The 20,771-nt window shown below is 34.7% G+C and overlaps 2 protein-coding genes across 2 annotated transcripts; one reads left to right on the top strand and one right to left on the bottom strand.

Annotated features, from left to right (window-relative positions):
• Positions 1-7,250: 7,250 nt before the first annotated feature.
• LOC139852473 (uncharacterized) lies at positions 7,251-7,756 on the top strand. Its single transcript, XM_071841770.1, has 3 exons — positions 7,251-7,320; positions 7,429-7,496; positions 7,595-7,756. Exons 1-3 carry the CDS (start codon positions 7,251-7,253, stop codon positions 7,754-7,756), a joined length of 300 nt encoding a protein of 99 aa, XP_071697871.1.
• An 814-nt stretch (positions 7,757-8,570) lies between these two features.
• On the bottom strand, positions 8,571-17,271 carry LOC139851610 (histone H3-lysine(4) N-trimethyltransferase ATX1-like). Its single transcript, XM_071840698.1, has 24 exons — positions 16,460-17,271; positions 16,195-16,246; positions 16,036-16,110; positions 15,715-15,934; positions 14,884-15,007; positions 14,697-14,801; positions 14,411-14,607; positions 14,225-14,317; positions 13,990-14,087; positions 13,593-13,763; positions 13,339-13,455; positions 13,058-13,105; positions 12,801-12,918; positions 12,570-12,635; positions 12,433-12,494; positions 11,473-11,529; positions 11,136-11,204; positions 10,828-11,029; positions 10,431-10,643; positions 10,244-10,305; positions 10,059-10,136; positions 9,350-9,445; positions 9,119-9,222; positions 8,571-9,025 (listed from the first exon to the last, which is right to left on the bottom strand). Exons 1-24 carry the CDS (start codon positions 17,203-17,205, stop codon positions 8,884-8,886), a joined length of 3,315 nt encoding a protein of 1,104 aa, XP_071696799.1. The 5' UTR covers positions 17,206-17,271; the 3' UTR covers positions 8,571-8,883.
• Between the last annotated feature and the right edge of the window lie 3,500 nt (positions 17,272-20,771).

Genomic DNA, 20,771 nt, shown 5'->3' on the forward strand with positions numbered 1-20,771 from the left:
TGAGAGTGAAATAAGAAGTGAGTTGTGAAGAAGAGAAGAAGAGTGTGAGTTAGCGAAAGTAGAGAAGAGAAAGCTTGTAAGTAATATTGTAATTGTATTTTGTATTAATAAAAGTGTTCTTTGTTAAGTTTTCCGGTTAGGCTTTAGTTTGTGTTTAAGTTCTTAGTGCACTTGTGTTGTTCTTATTATATGGTCGGCTCTGCCGCCTAAGTGATACATGGTCGGTTATACCACCTAAATGATATATGGTCGACACTGTCGCCTAAGTACTATTGTGCACTAAGAATTCATAAAATTAAAGGCTAATCAACGTCAAAGTGTTGGTGTAGTGAGTCTAGTATAGTCTAGATCCTCTATAGTGGGTGTGTTGGGCTCGTCAAAGCTTCCAACAATTGGTATCAGAGCGGGTTGTTCGGGATCATTTCTAGTGGAGGAAATCGGTAAACGTTGGACGTTTACATCGACTTGTTTTCACCAAGGCTCTAAGGGAGATTCTGTCGGAGCACAGTTAGGAACTGTGAAAGCTCATCGGTCAGGGACCAAGCTTATTGGACGTTGGACGTTATGATGGCAGATCTTGCAAGTACGAGCAGTGGTATCAAGAGTCTCAATAACCACAACTATGGTTATTGGCGGACTTGTATAGAATCCTACCTACAAGGACAGGATTTATGGGAAATAGTTGCTGGCAGTGACACAACGCCTCCACCGAAAGAAAATGCCGAAGCCTTGAGAAAATGGAACATCAAGGCCGGGAAGGCTTTATTTATATTGAAGACTACAATTGAGGAGGATCTATTGGAGCACATCCGTGACGAGAAAACACCAAAGGCAGCTTGGGAAACTTTTGAAAAGTTATTTTCAAAGAAGAATGAAGCACGCCTCCAGCTCTTGGAAAATGAGCTCGCAGGTATCTCACAAGGAAGTCTATCTATTTCTCAGTATTTCACCAAGGTGAAATCTATTTGTCGTGAGATATCTCAACTTGCTCCTGAAGAGAAAGTGAGTGATGCAAGGATGAAGAGAATTATCATCCACGGCTTAAGGTCCGAGTATAATGGATTTATAGCCGCTGTGAGAGGATGGCCTACTCAACCATCATTAATAGAGCTGGAGAATTTATTGGCTAATCAAGAGGCATTAGCCAAGCAGATGAATGAAGTAACCATAAAAGACGGAGAAGATGCACTCTTCACTAATAAGAAGAAAGCAACATCTCGAAGACAAGATGCGATGAAAGAAAGTCAGACATATGGATGGAAGAGTCACCCAAAGTCAAAAGGCAACACTTCAGGGGGAGCTCGGGGAGCTCAACAAGGAAGAATAGATCATCGCCAACAATACGGGCAAAATGATAAGAGAAAGAATGGTGAATGCTTCAATTGTGGCAAGAAGGGTCATTTTGTTCGAGATTGTAGATTTCCCAGAAGGCGAACTTTCGAAGGAAATGTGGCCGCTGCAAGAGATGAGAAGAAAGATGTCACATTCGATGCAACCATTAATGAGGAAACATGGGATGCAGAAGCTGGACTCTCTGTTGAAGATGACATAGATGATCAAGCTCTTACAACAACTTTAAAGTCAAAAATAAACTACAAAGATGATTGAATCATCGATTCTGGGTGCTCAAATCATATGACCAACGATGGGACAAAGCTGCAAGAAATGGAGGATTACAAAGGAAAGAGAGTCGTGTTGACAGCCGACAATTCAAGGTTATCTATTTCTCACATTGGAAAGACAATAATTTTAAATGAAGGAGGCTCTCATAAGCTCCAACTCGAGAAGGTGTATCTTGTCCCTGGCCTAAAGAAGAATTTACTGTCAGTACCACAATTAACAGCAGAAGGGAACTATGTGCTCTTTGGACCAGAAGATGTGTCCGTATTCAAGAGAGTGAAGGTGGATGGCAATCCAATTATGCAAGGAAGAAGAATAGAGCCGGTCTATGTACTATCTGTTGAAACAGCATATGTGGATAAGACTCGAAAGAATGAGACGGCTGATCTTTGGCATGAGCGTCTTGGGCATGTGGGCTACAACAAGTTAAAGGAGATGATGGTGAAACACATAGTAAATGGGCTTCCTCAAATTGATATCCGAACAAATACAATATGTGCTGGATGTCAATTTGGAAAAGCTCACCAATTGCCATTCAAGGAGTCACAACATCAGTCCAAGACACCACTAGAGCTCATACACTCAGACGTCTTTGGCCCAGTGAAACAAACATCACTTGGAGGTATGAAATATATGGTGACATTCATTGATGACTTCTCAAGATATGTGTGGGTTTACTTCATGAAGGAGAAGTCGGAGACTTTTCTGAAGTTTAAAGAGTTCAAGAACAAGGTAGAAAGTGAGCTCAATACTAAGATCCGGTGCTTACGCACAGATAATGGAGGAGAATATTTATCGACTGAGTTCAATATCTATCTTGAGAAGCACAAGATTAGAAGACAATTAACTTGTCCCAATACTCCACAGCAGAATGGAGTGGCGGAACGTAAGAATCGTCACCTTGCCGAAACTTATCGAAGTATGCTTCATGGTAAGAATGTACCAGGCAGATTTTGGGCCGAATGTATGAGGACGGCTTCATACGTGATTAACAGACTCCCACAAACAAAGTTGGGATATATTTCACCATATGAAAGATTATGGAAGATCAAGGCAATCGTCAACCATCTCAAGGTTTTTGGATGTGTATGCTACGTCTTCGTACCAGATCATCTACGAAGCAAATTTGATAAGAAGGCAATTCGGTGCATTTTTGTCGGTTATGATGAATCAAGAAAAGGATGGAGATGTTGTGATCCAAATACCGGAAAGTTTCATACTTCAAGAAATGTGGTATTTGATGAAGCGTCTTCATGGTGGTCACCTCAAAAGATAGAGCTTCCAGAATCTCACGGATTAGAAGAAGTTCCAAAAGAGAAAGAAGAACATAAAGAGCACATATCGGATCCAATTAAAGAAGGAGATGGATCGTACTCTAAGGAAACGAGTCCATGGAAAACTGGGATACATCAATCTACATCCGAAGAGGTTCATCCAAGCCAAATGGATGCCGAGGAGCATGTGCAAGAATTACGGAGATCAACAAGGCCGAGGCAACCTAATCCGAGGTATGCCAATGCTGCTCATGTGGATGAATCAATACCTATTGAACCTTCCACTTATGAAGAAACAGCACAAAGTCAAGAATGGCAGAAAGCGATGGAAGAAGAAATTAATGCACTAAAAGAAAACCAGACATGGAGTTTAGTTCCAAAGCCAAAAGATGTAAAACCAATATCTTGTAAATGAGTTTACAAGGTGAAGACTCGATCAGATGGCTCCATTGAAAGGTATAAAGCTCGACTTGTTGCTAGAGATTTTTCTCAACAATATGGGCTGGATTATGAAGAAACGTTTAGTCCAGTGGCGAAGATCACAACAATTCGAGCTCTACTAGCTTTAGCCGCTAGCAAATCTTGGAAGCTGTGGCAGATGGATGTCAAGAACGCTTTCTTACATGGAGAACTTGACAAAGAAATTTATATGGAGCAACCAAGAGGCTTTGAGAACAAGTCTCATCCTGACCATGTCTGCAAATTAAAGAAAGCACTATACGGCTTGAAGCAGGCTCCAAGAGCTTGGTACGAGAAGATTGGCGAGTTCTTAGTACGAAGTGGTTTCACAGTTGCTCCTTCAGATTCTAGTTTATTTGTGAAACAAGATCAAGAAAAACTAGCCATAGTGCTAGTATATGTGGATGACTTAATCATCACGGGAGATCACTATGAGGAGATCCAAAGAACAAGAGAGAATCTGTCTATCAGATTTCATATGAAGGAGCTTGGAGAACTCAAACATTTTCTTGAACTCGAAATAGAGCAGAAAAGAGAAGGATTATTTCTGGGACAACAGAAATATGCGCGAGATCTTCTACAAAAGTACGGAATGCTTAATTGCAAACCTATCTCAACTCCGATGGATTCGAATACAAAACTACGAGCAGATGAAGGAAAAAGTCTTCAAGATGTTACCATGTATCGAAAGATGGTCGGAAGTCTTATTTATCTCACACTAAGCCGACCAGACATATCTTATGCAGTTGGAGTGGTTAGTCGATACATGAGCAATCCGAAGAAGCCTCACCTTGATGTTGTACGACGCATCTTAAGGTATGTTAAAGGCACTATTAACTTTGGCATTTTGTACAAGAAAACAAAAGAATGTCACGTGACTGGATATTGTGACGCCGATTACGCTGGAGACTATGATACACGACGGTCAACAACTGGATACATGTTTAGTCTTGGACCAGGAGTAATATCATGGTGCAGCAAGAGACAACCAACTGTATCCTTATCAAGCACTGAAGCAGAATATCGATCGGCAGCATCAGCAACACAAGAAATTACTTGGTTGAAGCAGCTAATGGAAGATCTTCATCAATCAACAGATTATCAAGTAAAGCTTTTCTGCGATAACTTATCAGCTATACGTCTAGCAGAAAATCCAGTCTTTCATGCGAGAACAAAACATATAGAAGTGCACTATCACTATGTTCGCGAGAAGGTCCTTGAAGGGGAGATCAAGATGATGCCAACAAAGACAGATGAACAGGTTGCAGATATATTCACCAAGAGCCTAAGTAAACCGAAGTTTACAAAATTCAGAGAAGCACTTGGAATGGTCTGCAAGACATTGTTGGAAGAAAATTTGCATTGAGGGGGAGTGTTAAAATACAATGCAAATTTAGAATAATATGGAATTAGTTAATGTATATGGGTAAAATATCTAGATATTAATATGTATATGAAAAATATCTAGATATTAAAATGTAAGGAAAAATCTAGATATTTATGTGTGTAAGAAATATCTAGATATTTATATGTATAAAAATATCTAGATATTTATATATATCCATGGAAATATCTAGTTTCTAGAAACTTTCATGGAGTAGTATAAATATAGGTGGGTGTTTCATTTGTGTAAGGTGTGAAGTTGTGAGAGTGAAATAAGAAGTGAGTTGTGAAGAAGAGAAGAAGAGTGTGAGTTAACGAAAGTAGAGAAGAGAAAGCTTGTAAGTAATATTGTAATTGTATTTTGTATTAATAAAAGTGTTCTTTGTTAAGTTTTCCGGTTAGGCCTTAGTTTGTGTTTAAGTTCTTAGTGCACTTGTGTTGTTCTTATTATATGGTCGGCTCTGCCGCCTAAGTGATACATGGTCGGTTATACCACCTAAATGATATATGGTCGACACTGTCGCCTAAGTACTATTGTGCACTAAGAATTCATAAAATTAAAGGCTAATCAACGTCAAAGTGTTGGTGTAGTGAGTCTAGTATAGTCTAGATCCTCTATAGTGGGTGTGTTGGGCTCGTCAAAGCTTCCAACAGTTTTGTTTTAATTTTGTAATAGAAATAGAATATAGCATGATTAATTAAGTGGACGGCTGCGGCAGAGTGGATGAGGTGGGAGTGGCTGGACGTCCGATTGAAAACGTCATTTGGGATTACTTATTAGATTCCATGCATCATTTGCAATCTTATCTCTCTTAACGTATTGCCAAAGTAATTATTTACACTTAGAAAAACCTACACTTCAATTAATATTCCGTAATTCATTTACTTTTTCAAAAGTTGCCATTTGAACCAAGTAGCCACCTGAACTCTTTAGTGATGTTATAGAACTTTTAGTGAAGTTATAGGTCTTGGATTTAATTCTTAGCAATATTCTTTTGAGCCTAATTAAAGATTTAAAGTAAAAAGTATTTTACCTGACATTGAGATGACGTCTGAATTTCTGATGCTCTAAGTTTACCTGATATGAGAGAATCAATATATTCGTTCGTACGAGGTTTCTATTAAAAGATAATAAAATAATTCCATTTGAAATAGTTAAATTTATCGTACATATTGTACATGTCAAAGATGCGAGTTTACACTAACAATTTATCTTTAAGAATAAACTCTAGAAGAAGAAAAAATACTTGAAGCAACTATCAAAAATAAATTAAAAAGTTCTAAAATAAAAAAAAAATCACATAATACATCTTTTAGGAGAAATAATCATATTTTGAAAATTGGTCAAAATGCCCCAATTTCTTGATGTCTTTAACAATATGTCTTAAATAATGAAAATTGCAGATCCGCCATAGAAGCCTTTGCCATGCTTGCAACGATCTTCCAATTGTTTTCTTATTTATTTTGAATCATATATATGTACATATATATAGACAGAAGGAAATGTAAAAAATAAAAAATTTATAAAACTTGATAGTGGTAAGTGAAGGCAGGAGGTGGGGGGTTTGAGAAAAAGATAACACAACAAGAAAATAAGAGATCACAAGGAGCAAATGTGGTGAAAATTAACCTCAAGTTGTCGGTGTATTAGTGATTTCCTAACTTCCCATAAGAGGTTCAGTGGTTCGATCCTCACGAGCAGCAAAATAAAATTCTTTGATTATATATACCCGCTCATTTTATAGGCCTTGGAGGTTGCGGACGTCTTGCGTTCGAGCCTCACCCGATTGGGATTTTATCACACGCGATATCCATAAAGATACGTCGTGATGGTATTCTCCCGAGGGGTGATAGAACTGTAATGTTCATCGACATCTCATGAAATGATCTGGTGGGTTTCGACTTCGTGTTCGAACCTTCATCAATTACTTTTAACCGCCGTTAATAAAAATATAGGGAAAATTGATGAATATTGTTTTGAAACTTATTACTCCCTCGGTCTTAAGTGTCCCCTGTTGACTTTTCAAAGTCTTTCTTTATCAACTTTGATCGTAAATATATTTATTTTTGTTATATAATATTTGATGGAAATTATATGAATGAATTAAGTTTTAAATGTGTTTTCATTCATATAATTCCCTTAAATATTATATAGCACAAATAAAATATTTACGGTCAAAGTTTACAAAGAAAGATTTTAAATGATTAACAGTGGACACTTAAGATGGAAGGGAGGATATTATTATTTACGGAGTATTATTTACTATGTATAAATTTAAAATAGAATATCCAAAATGGCTGCTGATGTAATGATTTCACTGTAGCTGAGTTGAAAGGCTAGGTCATTTCTCTTTAATTTTTTACTTTCTTACTCCTTATAAATATCAATGATCAAGAAACCTTCACTTCATATACACATCACACTCTCTAGCTCCCTAAAGCTAACCAAAGCAAAATAAAAAGAAGGGGAAAAAAAAATCCATACTTGGTAATTTACTTTTACAACATAAACTCATGGCTTTTGCATCAAAATCATTCTTCTTCATGGTTCTATTGTGCTTGCTTCTTCTCCTACAAGTCACTGGTATGTACATATGTACGTGTCCTATTTTTAATATCTTTTTCTCTATTTTTATAAACTTAAAATGACTTATTTTTGTGTTTTATTTTTATAACTTTTCTTTGCATGCAGATGTGTTCAGTCTTGAAGAAAATACCCTCTCTTGTTGCTCCTCCATGAAGGAAAATAGTAACAGAAAGGTATATATAATACTTACATTGTTTGTTACATTATAGAGATGTCATACATTTACATGCATACATTCATACATGAATAACATGTATGTTTGTGTGTGTAGTTATTGATGATGGTGAATGGCTTGGAAGCAAAGGAAGCAGTTTTGAAGATTGATGGCAAGGGTAAGAATGAGGATGATGAGAGTTGGGAACTAAGGGCAGCACCATTGGGTCCGGACCCACTTCACCATCATGGTGCTGACCCCAAACCAAGAACTCCTTGAACCATATGATCATGGCTGTTGGTTACACGAGTCCCTCTTTTTTGGCTGTTAATGCATGCATGTGGACAGTTGACTATGGTTGAAGTCTCGATCAAGTTGACTTTTGTTTTGTTTTGTTGTTTAGATAATGTAGTATGTAAATATTTAATTGTAGTAGAATTAGTAGTTAAATGTAGTAGTAGTCTTTTGGAACTTGTAATGGTCAAGATTTTGCCCAAGTTTGACATTGGTATGAAGTATTATGTTTTTTAATAGTAACCTTTTTTAGTTAAACTTGGTAGATTTATTAAAAATGGTGAATTTATCGTTGACATTTGGATAATGTGTTCATGACTACCATTTTAAACATCATCGTCTAACTCACCAAACAAGCTTTTTTCGTTATACATACATACTTTGAACTTAACAGCATATAAAAGTTGTACTGCTTGTTCATTACAATTTATATAAATTTTATTATTTATAATACATATTGTATTCGGAGATACTAACACCATTATTCAAATTATTACTTCAAATGGTCCAAGATTATGTGACTTTGGTACTAAGCAATATTGGTTTTTAGCGAGAGGAGAAGCTCTATGTTCTATAAAGTTTAAATAAACTTATATAGATTACAATAACTAAAAAACTACTGTACTATATGAATATATTCTTTTTATCATTTTAGTTGTAAAAAAAATGTTGATAATGTTGATAATAAAGCAAAATGAAATATTTTAATTTATTAAATTTAAATTATCAAAAATAATTTGGAACTTTAAAAAAAAAAAAAAAATATGAAGCATAACATAATTTCATTACATTACTTCTATATTACACAAATCATTTTTTTTTTTGTGTAACCAAAGACAATACATCCAAGTTATGCCCAGTTCATTCATATCAATGCATGCCATCTATTATAAGCAATATGATGACTTACATGACTCATTTTCGACGATAAGGCGAATGATGCAAACCAAGCCGAAATCACCAATTAACAATCATGACCAAAAACGATAATGTAAACCATTCATAAAATTAAAGCGTCGTAACCTATAACATCATCTAAGCTCTCTTCTCATAGTACAATAACAAAAAAGTTGGCACAAAAAACATCCAACGAACATTTTGTTAACCTCGACTCATTCTCCTTGCCAGTCTTTTACTTCACTACGGGGTGCATATAGCTTCGCCACTTGTACCTCAGCTCCACTATCGTTAACTACACCTCGGCAACTTGAAAAACCACAATAACAAGGAAGTTGTTCATCAATAGAAAAGAATCTGCCACACGACATATATTACATTGACATAAGTTGGTTAAAAGAAAACAGATGATGGATATATTGAACAGCAGATAATTAGGTAGAAGAATACCGGTAATCGTATGTGAGTTCTTCCCACTGCGCAATATCTCTTTTCGCAAAAATGATTATGTGTTCATCACCATTAACACTTATAACTCTTGAATAACAATTTGGCTGAAACAGACATGATTAATTGGAATTTAGGATAGAATAACAGTTTGATACCTACTTATATACAAAAAAGAACAGAGGAAACATCTAATATGAAATAAACTAAATTAAGACAAAGAGCGTAACGTACTTCACAAGAGTGATTAATTAAATGTGCAATGCTTCCGGCTCTTGTGGCATCAATCACACGGTCATCATCGATTCGAAACATGTATGTTCCTGCACCCTGCAGACAGATATATGCCAAACAATATTCGATTTTTAGTAATTCCATAAACGTTTTTGAACGAGTATTCTGCTGAATATTTGTTGGATAAAAAATACCTATATATACCATGGAGATAATCATAGGATAAATTTCAAAATCCCTGATTATTAGGCAAGGTTGAAGAAATCGGAACTCGGGGAGTTCTCGGCGGGACCATTTCTTGGAGTTCTCGGAGAACTCGGGGAGTTTTCGGCAGTTAACTTTCGTTGACTTTTGGGACAATTTTTATGATACCCGAGATTTGACCGATTTTTGACCGAGTAACTTAATTTATCGGTCGTTGACCGATTAAACCGGTCGTTGACCAATTTTTTGGCCGATTCCAAAACGGGAACTCGGCAGCAACTCCAAAACAATTTCGCGGCGAGAACCCGGCCGATTTTTCCGATTTTTACAACCTTGTTATTAGGGGATGAATTTACACATTAGAAATAAAATTGACAAAGAGGTTAACAATTATGATATAAAAGGACTGACTAATGTTGAAATCAGCTAAGGTGAATTTATTATAGAACATCTGAATTTATTTGTTTGGTGCATTTACAGAAAAGAAAATAATAAGTGTACTTACCACCAATGAATTATATATCAGGTGTTCTCTTCTATCAGCTACAGGAGGCCTAACAATTTCACCAGTATATTCAATTACCTGTCGGTATATTCGTGTTGACAAGTGTTAAGAATCCATGTAAAAAATAATAATAAGAGAATTTTTTTGAAACAAAACTGAGTATTTCCCAAATGTAAGGGCTTTACCATATCTCCAGCTTTGTGAGGTTGTTTTGCAAAAATGCCAAATCCATGTATTGCTGATTTTCCTGTACCAAAATGGAGAGGAAAATAAGATACTTATTCACACACACACACGCGCGCGCGTGTGCTTGTGTATGTATGTATAGACAGCATAGTACAGTGCAAAAGAATCTGATAGAGAGTTGTGTACCAAATGCTAGTCTCTTTTTGAGTGTTGTCCTCATGTATATGTACTTCTCAGACATGGATACTATGCTTGTCTGATCATCGAGCACCAAGTTTTTAAGTTGTTCGCTGCCACCCACTAAATAAGGTATGTTTTCCACATATGCTCGTTTCGAAGATGCAGCAGCAAGGGCTTCAGGTTCTTTTCTTCCTCTTCTTCCAAAATGATTATAAGGCTCTGCTCATATGTTAAAGCAAATATCAGGGTGCTAATATGCATATATGCATATATCACATTATAATAAGCAGGATATTAAATCATAGTTACACCATTACATAAAAATAAAACACTATAAATCAAATAATTATCCCCTATTAGAATGAATGTTCATGATAGAGAAACGGAGAATTAAATTACACACCGCAGCGAGCACATCCAGAAGAATTTAATGGACGGGCGTAATCTGAACTTCGACATGGTGCGGGCCCCATCCGTTCATCATGAACAGTGCGTTCAATTGTAGGATTAGGACTATGCCTTTTACAAAAGGATAATAAACGAATGCACTGATTCTCTTCATCTTCATCTAGGGGAACAAGTTGCTGTCGTTCAGCAGCTGCAAGCTATGTTGACATATATTTTCGTTCAGTACACAAAAACAGAACACACTGATTACATTACAAATGAGATTAAGTAACTTTAAGAAGTAACAAAATTAATAATAATTACCTCGGCACAAAAACCAGCAGCACGAGCACACAGAGGATGATATGCAACATAACATGCACTGTTTGAACACTGCATTAACAACTCAAAATAGATAGTTGGGTTAGTATAGTAGCATAACACTGATCAGACAAAAGCAAAAGATACTTCTTATTTAAGTTGAACCGTCTTTATCCACACGGACCACACCCAACATTTTCAGCTTTTAATATTAACAAGGGATAGATAGATATTGCAGGGCATAGATTGCTATGGAATCCAGTAGAGTAACACATTAAAGCATAAATTACATACAGATAAAAATTGTCCCACATCCCAACCAATGATAACAAGCAGTTACCTGGATACAAGCTCCATATGGGACACCACAGATACTACATAAAAGCTTCCAACGGTCCTGAATAGATAAGAAAATATATGATACCTATAAGTTTCATTACAAGATAAAAATTTTACAAACAATGCAAGCTACAAAATATATATATATATATATATATATATATATATATATATATATATATATATATAGGGGCAGGATCAATGGGGAAGTAACCAATCGGGGGAAGCGGGGGGAAGCAAAATTATTATTATTTTTTCGTTTTTTTTTTTTTGGAATTTTTTTTTTCCGTCATCAAGATCACACGAAAATATGAACATTTAGAAGAGACACTTCGTGATGAATGTTATTATTTAGGCGGGAAAACGATCGACAAAAATAACATTCAAGATAATATTGTTCGTGAAGAATATGAACGTTTTTTTTTCATGTTTTGTGAAGTAAAATTTAGCCCGATTTAGAGTTTAGGGTTTAGGGTTTGGTGTTTTGGGTTTATTTAGAGTTTAGGGTTTAGGATTTAGGGTTTGGTGTTTTGGGTTTATTCCATAAACACAAAACACCAAACCCTAAACCCTAAACCCTAAACCGTTCGTGTTAAAAACTCAATCTAAATCCTAAATCTAAACCCTAAATCTAAACCCTAAATTTCTAAACCCTAATATCTAAACCCTAATATCTAAACCCCAATAGCTAAAACCTCAACATACGCTCGAAAAACACGATAATTGTTATATATTACTTCTTCGAGCGTTTTCCCGCCAAAATAAAAACATTTATCACAAAGTGTCTCTACTAAATGTTCATATTTTCATCCCATCTATAATGTTCGTGAACAAAGTTTTTTCAAAAAACGAAAAAAAAAAAAAAAAGTTTTTGCTTCCCCCCGATTGGTTACTTCCCTCTTGATCCTACCACTATATATATATATATATATATATAGCATATTCTGGAAAAAGGAAGTACCTTACTAACTCTATTCAGCCCATCAACTGGCTCCATTTTCTTGATATCAGATAAACAAGTTTCTGAAATATAAAATATATTAAAGAATCTGTCTACGATATTCAAAACACTGAGGCATTATAAAGCAGAAAGTGCACCTGGTATCCACATTGCACATGCAAGATGAGCCCAGCGTCCATCAGTTGTAGGCTTCATTGCACCTCCTACAAAAAAAAAGTTAATCAACACACTAGATATTAGTTAGGTTCATTATAGCCCAAAACAGCTAGATTGAATTAGATGCTTCTTTTTGTTATACATAGCAATTACTATATTTTGAAGGCCTGAAGATATAATCATCTACATTGAATGTGATGTATACAAAGTACCTTTAACTGGACAAAGGCAGCAGGGTGGAGAAATCTCAGGTGCACCAGGACGGCATAAGTTGCATAACCAAAGGACTCCATCAACAGGTTCCAGTTCCCCATAACATCTTGCATGAACCTGTGAGATGAAGACAAAAACACATCATCAATATTACAGATGATTACCAGTAAGCAACAAAGTATTTAATTAAATAGTTTAATATCTATGACTAGCCCATTAAGTTTTAGGTTCTGATCTGACAAAGGATATTGATTACCATCATTCTGCACTTATCACACTGCAGGAACAAATTATTGACATATTCCTGAAATGATAATCATCTGTGTTAGAAAAGTGCAAACCAAAATACAGACACATGAAGGTATAGCATCATAGATACAATAGAATCGCAAAAACTTAATCTTGATACAGACATACGACAGAAAGGTAACTGTCAGATCGAAGAAATTATGTGATTAAATTTAAATTTGTCAAAATAAGGTAAGGGAAAATGCATTATTTGGTAAATTAGAATAAAATTGGATACAAGACTTTCACCTCATCCATGTGACAAACATTGCACTTATCCAGGTCCTTCCATTTAACATGAACAGGTCTGTAACCGGCTAGCAAGTTCGGTGTTCTCCCTGATGTTAACCTGGAGATCGATGTCCCCTACAAATAAAAATTAAAGATTACATCAATATTAAAGATCGCAATAACAAATGGTTATAAAATCAACTGAGAATATGATATGCTGTTTTATTTTTCCAGAACATTTATGGTAACGCAAAAAACTCTAGGTAAGTTACCTGTATAAGTCTCAACACATGAGGATCAGAAAAACCAAACATAACAGCACCTGATTTGAAGAAGCTCTTACTTGCACTTTCAGCTTGTGAACTATCAGAACTGTCTGAATGTATCTTTCTTATTCTTTCATATATTTTATTCCAACAAGCTGAAGGATCTGGCCCGTCAAACTAAAAGATAAAACTTTACATTAATCCAATGTGAATCTAAAAGACATCATAAACTGCAATAAAATACAGCAAATAAGAAGAACAATCTACAAATTAAACAGGATTTACAACTGCAGTTAAATCACGCATGAGTAACAGGCATAAAGATACATAAGCAAACAAAATCCATTAATAGGTGATAACAGAGTGCAAGTATCAAACGGTTTCAAGATAAATTAAGCAGTACCTGATCTCCATTATCTGTTGTAACCCTAAACAAGGGTCGCATTTTTGTGTCAGCATCTCGCAGCACTTCCATCTTATATACAGAACATATACTTGGATCTAAAATCCCACCCAAAAAAATTGACAGTTAATCCACGGATAAAGTATCATTAGTGGAAAGCAAAATAAATACCTCAAGCTTCTATAGTTTAATTATGGAAAAAACTTAAAGTTTAGGGTATTGAATTAATAATAACCTGATAGTGAAGGAAACTTCCTAGTAGCAGTATAACCTAAAGGACATATAAATTCCTCATCATCAAAACAATCCAGATGCTTAACCATCTTACCTACACATGATTTAGTAGTCACAAACGTATAAGTACAGTTTAAAAGAATTAAAAAAAAAATCATTCTTGCTAATTACAGATGGAGGTTATTACCTAACTTTAAAACTTCCAGATCCCCTACTATAAAAGGGCCATTTTTAGAGCCCTTGAAACTCTGTACTATTTCAGTACTCAAACACTTATTTGAGCCACCGTTACCTTCATCCTCGTCGCTATCACCCCCTAAATCGGTGCCAATACCATTTCGCAACTGTATCATGTTTTTTGGAAGCTTTTGTCTGCTAAGATACCTGATAATGGATCAAATAATAAGTGACGCACAAAAAATGAAATAAAAAAATCAATCAAACTGATAACAATAATAGTAGGTCAAAACTACATTTTTGCTTCCTCCAAGCTTCGAATAAAATCCGGTTTCTTGCATTTTAGATGGAAGGAAGATAAAAGGCCTTTGAGAAATGAGATCGACATCTTTGTTTTAACCCTGGATAACACAAAATCGTAATGATACATCATAAATGAAACAATAGATTTCATAAATAATTTAATCTAAAAAACCTTAATACCTAGCAAAATCGTGGGTGCCAAAGAATTGCACAAGCACTGATTTTTCTCCTGAAATTTTGCTTAGACCTCGACGGATATTAACAAACGACTCGTCCAACACAATTGCTGGCCACACAGAATGGCCTGTATCATCAGAACAAAAAGCCCGTTCAAATAAAAGAAGTGAAACTTACTGTCATGTACGAGGAACTAAACAACCTAGGAAACCTCCAATAATACCCATGATCATGTATAGTTACATCACATGTACCATTATAGAAATGAAAGCTCAAACACCGATAACTGACCAAAAATATCCTGGTCTACGTTATTGTTCTCTTGTAAACTGAAAGGGTAAACTCTCATTTGCATCTTGCAATAGAAAATTTTAAACTTTAAATGATTTAATAGACCAACGACTTATGAACTCTGTTGTGTTCCGTTCGGATTTATCTTTCAAGTCAAGAGTTTAGCCTCGGATGGTGTAATGATGACAAGCAAAAGAATAGTACAAAGAAATAGATTAAATACAAAAAGGACCAAAAAGAGCATCATTAATTAATGAATTAACTTAATAAAATTAATGAGAGTCACGCACTAACACCCAATACAAGAAACTGAGGTGATAAATTTAGCAACAAAAGAAGCTACTGTAGCCTAGGTTATTGTATTATATTTACGTTCATTCCAAGTTACTGAAGTTCAGATTATAGAAAATAAATTAACTCATTAAAAAGGTAGTTAATTTTAGCAGACAGACACAAGAGTTACCCTAAACGCTGAATCCAGCTCCTGAATGTATTATATTACATTTAACTTTAAAAGTGTACGAAAGTCTTGGATATCCATACCAGTAAGTTTGGCCCATATGATGTCTCCGGGTTCAATATCATGACAATCATCCAAATTAGCAGCCAGTACAATCATCTCATTGACATCAAGGTCATCAGTCTCTGAACAATGAAGATCGCAAGTCAACTTTAGACATTTTATTTCTTCAGGAGACAAATGGAATTTAATTCTTTCTTTAGACAAATTCACCAGCTCTTCATCCCCGTCTTCATATGCAACCTATTCTTATCATAATAACTGTTAAGAATCTTAACCACATAATGAAGTACGGACCTTTTTAATTATAGTGCATATACCAAATAGAAGAAAGGAAACATTACATGATGGCGATCGTTCTGTGAATCATACTTCACGATACGACCAACGTACCAATCAGCATCCAACGGCCAATAAACCTTTAATAATGTATGACCACAGTAATTAATTAAATCCAACAATAAATTCTTTAGAAAAAAAAAAGTTACAAAATCGAAACTTGCCTTGCATTGTAAATCCACAAATTTCTTGGGATCCACGGCGTCAAATTTCAACCTGTTGTGCAATATCAGACGCTCAGAAAGAACTATTTGAAAATTTTATCTGCAGTATATACATTCACATGTGATCGTAGATACATATGTGAGTATGTGCATATTCCAGTGTAACTATAAACTGGCTTGCAGCAGCTAATTATTATAACATAACCTACTATTTTTGCAACTAACATAACAAAGAAATTAAATTTTCTTCAAATTTAAAACATACCGAACCCATCTCTTAGTCCGGCTCGCAATACTGGTGGATTTATTCGCATCATCAATTTCAATTACTTCATTTTCCTCACCATTATTCGCACAATTACTCTTATTATCCTTACTCTTTTTTCTTCTGCTAATACTACTAACACCACCATTATCATCATCACCATTATTTCCCCTGTTCCTTTTCCGAGACGGTCCTCTCAATCTTGGAACATCACTAGATATCGAACCGACCCCTAAATTTGCAAATTCGTTATTATTCTTACTCTTCTTATTACTACCACTACCACTGCACCTAATCAAAACCCTAGCATCTTCATTCCCAAATTCAACATCTTCAACTTTAATTACAGCCGAACCCGCCTTCGAATTCGCAATAAACTTATCAAACCCACACATAAAATTAACCCTACATTTCCTCTTCCTAGAGTAAATATAAACAACCGGCGGTTTCAATTTCGACGTCGAATCAACCAAAACGGCGCCGTTTCGATCCTGATCCTGATCCTGATCGTCTAACACTGACAATTTCCTAGCTTTAACCTTTTTCGACATCACATTTGAGTAACCATTACAAGGAGATGTAGTAGAGTACACAATATCAAGCGGAACGTACCTATCTTCACGACTGCGATCAATTTCCGATTGGTTAGATAAATTGCGGTCCGATTGTTGTGACTCGTCTTCTTCGTTTTGTTCGTAATGTTTGGAATTGGAGTTAGGGGTTAGCAATTGAGAAGAAAATGCCATGAAAAAATTGGGGATTTTGGAAGATTAGTACGGCATTTGAAACTAGGGTTTTGAAATTGAAGTACAAGAGGTTTTGGGATGGGATGAAGAAGAGAGCTTTATTTTTACCCTCGAAATAATTAATTAAGAACCCTTTTCCCGCCCCACGAACAAATAATTATTGTGTTTATCACTTTAAACATCCTTTCTTTTAACCATTGATATAGTATTTTTTTTTTTTTTTTTTTCTTTACAAATTGATCTTCAACGCTCAAACAGTTACAGTATTAAATTTGTACTTAGAAAATGTATGAAGTTATCCCATTATTGGTTACTAATCCGTATAAAAATAAAAAAAACTCGGTCAAAATGTTCCATAACAGTTGATCAGACAATGGTATGGAGGTTTGAATGAAGTTGTATATATGGGCGTAGTCACATTAAATTATAAGGCTACGTTCGAAATATAAAACGAGTTCTCATAAAACTTAAACTTTAAATATAAATAAAAGTTTATTATTACTAAAAGTAATCAACAGACAAATTTTTTTAAAATAAACCGCATCAAAGTGTTTTATTTTTTAAATAGTAATCATCTCATTATATCTAAGCTATTTTTTAAATAAAACGACTCTTAATGTTTTTGAAAACAAAGTTTTTAAAACTATTTCTAATCAGTCAATACTCTCAATATATCATTATCGTTATTGTTAATAATAATAATAATAATAATAATAATAATAATAATTATCAACGTGGGCTTAGGGTTTATCTAGGTTTAGGATTATGTACTCTATAAATAACTCATTGTGATAATATAATCATTACGGGGGGTTTTAGTGTTTAACATGGTATCAGAGCGGGTCTGATCCCGAGACCTAGCGGCTGCCACGAACCACCTTTATAGTGCCGCCCGTCAACCTCCGTACTGCCGCTATCTTGTTCTCTTCCAATTTTTTTCTTGGTAGTCTAATATCCCCATTCTTTACTCACATTGTCTCTATTTCTTTACTAGATTTTTTTTTCTTTCTCAAACGTGTCTTCAAAACTAAAAGCACGCGTCTATCATCAAGGCCTCCATTGGTTGAATAAACCCTTCGTAAAAAAAAAAAAAAAAAAAATCCATTTTGCTTTCTTTTGGTTATGGCGCCGCACAAAATTATTAAATGGCCATTGGAAGTGTGTACATTAATTAAAACTTAGTGCATCGTGAATGGATGGATTTGCACATATCTTATTTTTCTTCATATTTTTTGAGTTGGTTTTCAACTTTTCTTTTAATTGTGTAAAACTATTATAAAATTAATGTATTTTTTCGTTCATTAAAGAAATAATATATCAGTTTTTAGAAATTTGGGCTCTGAGAAAATTTTGAGTCTTGTACGATTGCTCCACTTACACACCTTCTAAGTCGCCCCGTATATATCCCCATCACATTACATTTTCATATGAGCCTTAATTTCATATTTTAGGGAATATAATCCTACAAAAAACAAAACGTAAACATCTACTTGCTATACAAATTCTTTTTTTCTTTTTTTTTCAATTTTCCCTTAATATGCTTTAGTTATTTCAAGATATCAGTTGGCCAAAATGGTTGCCATATAGATATATCATCCTTGTTATATAGTTTTCTGATTCCTCCATATAACCCGTCGTTCTCGTTTCCATCTTTACGATGGTCTTTTCTGTTAATCGCCATATGTCTCCATCATGAACCATGTGCATACTGCTTGAACTCCAACACCACAATATCTGTTGCATTTCCATTTATATATAATTGTTACTTTCTTGAATGCGTTGTAGATATATATTTAAAAACTTTATGTAATCATTATTTGATACTGATAGAGGTGGCAAAATGGGCCACGGGTTGAGTTACTGATAATGCTAAAAACAAACATATATTTCATAGCATTATCCCTCAAGAAAGACAAGCTTTTAGTTGCAATTATTCTATTTACAAGTTATATTCGTTTAAATAATAAAATGTGAAGACAAAAGACAGATTCGACTATTTGAAGACGCAAACGACCAAAAAGCTAAAAAGTACAAAGTACAATCAAAGTGGTTCAAATTATTGACGAGAAACGTCTCAAAATTACAAGAGTACAATACGCAAAACGCAAAGTACAAGATATTAAATAGTATGAAAGGACGTTCGAAAATCCGGAACCGGGACCAGAGTCAACTCTCAACGCTCGACGCAACGGACTAAAAATTACAAGTCAACTATGCACATAAATATAATATAATATATAAATAATTCTTAAAATTATATATATATTATATTATATATATAAACCGTCGGCAAATAAACAAACAAAAGCATGTGAGCTGTAAAAGAAGGCCATGCGATCGCATGGCCAGAAGGCACAAATGTCATGCGATCGCATGGTGAATAGTATCAGGCCACATCCTATAAAAAGCAACGAATGCAGTCGAATGTGATACACCTTTTTCTCTCTATCTCTCAACGTAATATATATATATATATATATATATATATATATATATATATATATATATATATATATATATATATATATATATATATATATATATATATATATATATATATATATATAATTTTAATTTTAATTTTAATTTTAATTTTAATTTAATAATAAGGGTATGTTAGCGAATGTTGTAAGTGTGTAAGTCGAAATTCTGTCCGTGTAACGCTACGCTATTATTAATCATTGTAAGTTATGTTCAACCTTTTTAAATTAATGTCTCGTAGCTAAGTTATTATTATGCTTATTTAAGCCGAAGTAATCATGATGTTGGGCTAAATATTAAAATTGGGTAATCGGGCTTTGTACCATAATTGGGGTTTGAACAAAAGAACGACACTTGTTGTAACATCCTCAATCGGGCCTAGATGTAAGATTACTAGATTGCCCTTAAGTTTGTATTGCGTCATTATATGCTTTTATTTTTATTTAATATTTATTATTAAATAATGATGTGGTTAGGACCAGTTTGTGACAAGGGTCGCAGAACAGGTTTGTTTATTTAATTTGGACTCCGTTTGGGTTGCCAAATGATGTACGAAAGATATCAGATAACTGATAAATACCCGTGTGTTGCACAGTGTGGGAAATTAACATAAATTAAGTGACTAGTGTTGTCCAATTTCTTGCATTTTCCAGACTCTTCCCAAACCACACCCGTTCTTCATCTTCTCCACCAATCAAACCCTAATCCTTAATCTTTATCTAGAGCTCAAATTGTTCATATCTTTGTGTTCCTTGTGATTCACTGATTCTTTTAAGGTAAGAATCACAAGCTTCCATGCTCTAATCTTTGAAAAATTTAAGGTTTTGTGTTAGTTTTCATAAAAGTGTAAATTTGTGTCAAAATAAGTGATTTAAGTGTTGTTATGGTCAAATTGTTGTGGGTTTTGAGTCTATAACAAGTAGTGAACAAGTTGTGGTCGCTTTTGGTGTGTAAAACGAGCTTTAGATCGAGATTTGAGGATTTCATCGTGAAGTCCGTAGCCTTTGTTCAGTTTCTGATGAAGATGAACACACTCGGCCGACTGTCGGTCGACAGTCGACCGACTGAGGGTTGAACCGGCCGAT

This window comes from Rutidosis leptorrhynchoides, chromosome 6 (genome assembly GCF_046630445.1).
Source record: "Rutidosis leptorrhynchoides isolate AG116_Rl617_1_P2 chromosome 6, CSIRO_AGI_Rlap_v1, whole genome shotgun sequence".
NCBI classification, from domain to species: domain Eukaryota; kingdom Viridiplantae; phylum Streptophyta; class Magnoliopsida; order Asterales; family Asteraceae; genus Rutidosis; species Rutidosis leptorrhynchoides.